The sequence below is a fragment of the Habropoda laboriosa genome, unplaced genomic scaffold, assembly GCF_001263275.1.
Source record: "Habropoda laboriosa isolate 0110345459 unplaced genomic scaffold, ASM126327v1 scaffold10, whole genome shotgun sequence".
Classification (NCBI taxonomy): Eukaryota; Metazoa; Arthropoda; class Insecta; order Hymenoptera; family Apidae; genus Habropoda; species Habropoda laboriosa.
In genome coordinates, this window is record NW_017100129.1 from 454,757 (window position 1) to 459,916 (window position 5,160).

Sequence of the window (5,160 nt, forward strand, 5' to 3'; positions counted from 1 at the left end):
GCCGGAGAGTACGAAGAATTCTTTCACTTCTCGTCGATCGAAGATCTGCCAGTTGCTCTGATCTCAGAATCGAAATCGACAGCCTACGAACATTACACTATGAGCAGATACTCCTTCAACGTGTTCCAACAATTCTCCTTTCTGCACTTACTATGGAAGCTGCACCAATTCGTCGTAATTGCATCCTCGCAGCCGACGCTTCAATCGGTCTTGCAGAAAATAAAAGACGCCCCTTGGGCGAACTTCAACGGATTGCATATTCTCGTCGACAGAAAAACCGAGGAACACGGTTGCATAAATGCTCATAGCTTTCTCTGGACTGCTTGGCAATACGATAGACTTTCGACGATATTCATGTGCATCGATCCTGACGAAGGTTTGCTTTTGTATACTTATAATCCTTATTCCAACGATGCGCCGAGTAGTTGGCAGGATGCTGGACAATTTAAAGGACGCAGCGGACATCCTTGGATTTTATTGAAAAGAAAGTTTCCCGATGGTAGGTCCCAAATTAAGGCTGGAATGACTGGCAAGGGTTAGAAATGACCCATTAGCGACTTTGCAAAAGTGAATCTTTGTGCAATTGAAACGCGATGGAAAAATTAGATTCATATTGGCGGAAATGGATGTGTGCATGCAGAAAACAAAGTGGGAAAATTGCAAATGATAGTACTTGTTAGTATCGAACGTTCACTTTTTCTGGAAAGTTGATTTTTAGGGAAAATGTATTTTCAAGGGTCGTCGAAGGCTATTTTACTTTCGTAAGTAATACTTAGGTTGCGCGGGGTCAGAGAGAATGTTTATGAGAAAAGGCAATCCAGATTACCAATAATTGCCAGTGACTCGAAGTCACTTAGCTACCGAGTGTCAGGATTGATTGAAAGAAGATAGAGGAAATTTAGGGATGGCGAGTAACCTGTCGTTGCGTTGGTTTAACCCTTTGATAACGATAGACTCATATATACATTCACAAAACACTGTGAACGCAACCAATAAGCTGATATTTTTAAGCAATCAAAATAGTTAAGAGTGATCATCAACTCATGTACCTACATCATTTAATTAAGTTCAAAAAAAGACTGAAGCAGTGACCTAATTATGTATCACACAAGCAATCAGTACTTCGTCGTGACACACAGTTTTCCATCCACAAAGGGTTACTGTCCACAAAATTGGCAATTTAAGTGTGCTTCCTGGTAAGAGGGGCATAAAACACAGTGAACAAAACAGTATATAACCTGACCATCCAATTCATTTGAACCTTAATTCAATATTTCCAACATGGGTCAATTAACCCTTCGACTGCCACCAACGCCTATAGATTCTCAGTGATAAACGAACGCTGGATACTATCACCGCTGTTCGACCGTACCGAGGACTCAAACAATGGAGCCCTACCATATTCACAAATAATATATTTTCCGTAAATTGGTCTCTCTCCTCGCCATCAGCAAATTGTTTTATTACCTTAGAAAGTCGAATACCCTACATCTGGACACCACATGCACTACACTCATAAACCACCTTCCGACCTCAGGATTTTCCCATCCCCTAATATAACAATTTTAGCAACAATTTCCCCACTTCGACTCCACCAGACAAACCCTACCACACGTCCCAAACACCAATCAACCGATACTCCCACCACTTCTCACACATTTCACACCACCAATCACGGTACACACCGAACTTATAAAAACACAAACACACACAGAAAAAGACAGATTCTCCAAGAGATTCTATCACCAACTTTGAGACATCACGAAAAATAAAAAGTAATAGTCACCACCAATCAGCCAGTATTTGTCTATCGTGTAAAACATATATCTCTTTTTCACCCACCACAAATCTCATCGCGTTCTACTTTTCACATCTACATATTACAAAGTATTCAGCAAAAGCTGACTTGGCTAACGAAATACGTAGCACGACTATCAACGCCATAACTCAATCGCAAACAGCCAAAGCTTTACATTCGAGTTTCCAGCGGTGTTAATGTCGCTAATGGATCATTTTGGCTCCCGGTATCAGACATCCGCTACTTCCGTTATTCCAATTCCACAATAATTAATTATACGAGTTAATCACGCAAGGGCCAAACGTATGCGAAGACTTGATGTTCGACAAGACGACGAATCTAAACGGCTACGAGGTTCGATTGAACGCGATCTCGTTCGCGCCGCATCTTCGCATAGATCCGAGCAAATCCGGCTGGGATAAATTCTCCGGCGACAACAGCCAGATTATGAAGATAGTGTTGCGCAAATTGAACGCCAACTTGAACGTGCGCGTGTACAATGGGACTGTTTACGATCTCGGCGGGATTGACAGCAATGGGAACATAGTGGGAATGCTGGCGGACGTGGCCAATGGCGAAGTGGACATGGGCATGAACGTGAGGAGCCTGTACACGATGTGGAAGGTCGAGTATGTGTCTCTTTCGGTTGTCAACGAGAGAATTCTTGTCACGGTTTTCAGCCACGGATACCACCAACGGTCGGGGCTTGTGGAAGTATCGCGGCTGACCTGGCTGGAATAATCTACTTGAAATGAAATGTACACTGCTGGACAAAAGTTTGCTACCATTTTGTGTGGCGAGATACAGTGACTCTTACTAGTATTCGGACACTGTTTAGAACAGTATAACTTTTTCTAAATTGGATCCAACGACTTGAGTTTTTTTTTTTTTGAGAAGTTAGAAGGATTAGTATACTAGATGACGCGTATAAAATTTTTTGAAAATATTGCAATTTGTGGGAATCGCGAAGAAAATTGTAAAGGTCACATTCGACAATATTTTTATTATTCGATGCTATATATTCGAACTGAGTCAATTTGCAAAGAGCTAAGAGTAAAGAATCAATGACAAATTGGTAAAAAATTGATGAATTTAAAATCGATGTAAATTAACAAGTAGTCCCAAATTTTTGGAAGCAATTTCCAAAGAACGAACAGCTAAGAGTAAAGAGTTAATTGCGCGTCCATAAAAACTTGACAACGAATACAAAATCAGCGTAACTCAATAAACGGTCCCTAACAGTTAAACCAACGTGTATACCTTGGAACAGAGTCAATCTAGAAAGAGCGAGCTTGCTTGATATTAATAAAGAAAGGGTTACAAGGTTGCGTTTATTACAGGCACACGTATCCCCATGGGCAAGACGGGTTGTGCGTGATTACTCAGCAGGCAGGAGAAATATCAGAGTTCATCAAGATCATTTCCTTTATGTCCCCAACTGTAATGATGGGAAACATGGTTATGTCCATAATTACATCTTACGTGCTCACAAAATACCAAGGATTTCTGCCAGCTGTTTTGAACATGATTCGATTGATTACTCAAGTTTCGCTGTACAGACTGCCCAGAGACAATCCTTTTAGAATCTTCTTCACGAACGTGTTCATATGGTTGCTGATAGTGAACGCGGTGTTTCAAGGCCATTGGTCCTCGCTTTTGACTGTTCCTGCGTTTAGACCTAATATCAGAACCTCTGAAGATCTCAAGGTACCATACTTTTTCAACTAAATTTTCAAGAAAATTTTCAACGAAATTTTCAGCTAAATTTTCAAGTCAATCTTCAGCTAAATGTTCAACGAAAGTTTCAAGCAAATTTTCAACTAAATTTTCAGCTAAATTTTCAGCTAAATTTCCAGCTAAATTTTCAACGAAATTTTCAAATCAATTTTCAGCTAAATTTCTAGCTCACTTTTCAGCTAAATTTTCAAGCAAATTTTCAAGTAAATTTTCAGCTAAATTTTCAATTAAATTTTCAACGAAATTTTCAGCTAAATTTCTAGCTAAATTTTCACCGAATTTTTCAAGCAAATTTGCAAGTAAATTTTCAGCTACATTTTCAACGAAAGTTTCAAGCAAATTTTCAAGCAAATTTTCAAGTAAATTTTCAACGAAATTTTCAGCTAAATTTCCAGCTAAATTTTCAACGAAATTTTCAAATCAATTTTCAGCTAAATTTCTAGCTCACTTTTCAGCTAAATTTTCAAGCAAATTTTCAAGTAAATTTTCAGCTAAATTTTCAAAAAACGTAAGGGGCATCGTAAACATCGAATTTATTCTTACTTCTTTCTTTCCCCTTTTTCCTTTTTCATGGGTGTTCCTAGGTTAGCAGCGTACGATTGCACAACGAATCGTATGCACGAGCTTCAAAAAGCTGGTTCCACTTTGGCGCTCGTTAAGCCGCCGTAAGATTTACAGCAAACACTCTCTTCATTATCACGTTTCCTCCAACACGGGTTGACACGTATCTCTTTAAAGTTGGTAAACCCACATGATTGATGCTCTTGCTGCGCAATTAGCGATACATTTTCGTTCAATTTTGACTCTGTTTTCACAGCAGATTGATTTTACGAGACATCGTCGATGTTCTGTTGTCTTCCTCTTTCAAAGATGCCCAATCGTCTGCCACATTCGCAAAAATGACTACATACACTACCGGCCAAAAGTTTGGAATCACCTCCCACTTTTCATCAATATTAAATCTGCTGCTAATTTCTCATAGATTTGAAGTTTATCTCAATTCTACATTTATCAATTTATCTCATATCGATTGATTCGAACGATAAAAAATTCTCAAAGTCGTTGACTTTTTTCTGGAAATTTTTGTGTATATTGCAATGCTCGATGATTCCGAACTTCTGGCCGGTAGTGTATATGCCTTATTTTTATATAAAAAAGTCGCTCACACGTTTGCACATGCGAATGGAAGGAAAAATTAACAACGAGCACGATACAAAATTTGCATTGCGATGGAAATGAATTTGCAAAAGTGAATCACACTAACTCGAGTTTCGAAGTGAAAATAATCAACTTCACTTTTCGATATTCTTCCAATTTTAGTATAACGTCAAAGTACACGCTTGGTACTTAATTTTTCCTAAATAAAACAAACTTAATTTAAAAATTTCACATCAAATAAACGAATCCCAATTGTATTAATTAAATTTACCAATCTGAAACAAATAAAGTTACATCGACCTAATATATTTTCGTAACAAATATCAAACAATAAATATATTTACAGTTTAACAGCAAAATGAATGAATGTTTAAAATTTATTGGCTTCTAAATTTCTCGTATTTAACCCTCGAAACAAATCTCACGCACAATTACAAGCCAAGGTGTTAATTTCCATTTTTCACAAT

General features: G+C 38.1%; 1 protein-coding gene across 1 annotated transcript in view; it reads left to right on the forward strand.

Moving 5' to 3' along the window:
* Nucleotides 1-6: 6 nt before the first annotated feature.
* Nucleotides 7-5,160, forward strand: part of LOC108580071 — a gene marked incomplete at its 5' end in the record, with an annotated part of 9,262 nt that continues 4,108 nt past the window's right edge. Inside the window, 3 exon segments of the mRNA XM_017943769.1 lie at nt 7-499; nt 2,094-2,427; nt 3,139-3,505. Coding sequence (XP_017799258.1) covers nt 7-499; nt 2,094-2,427; nt 3,139-3,505 — 1,194 coding nt within the window.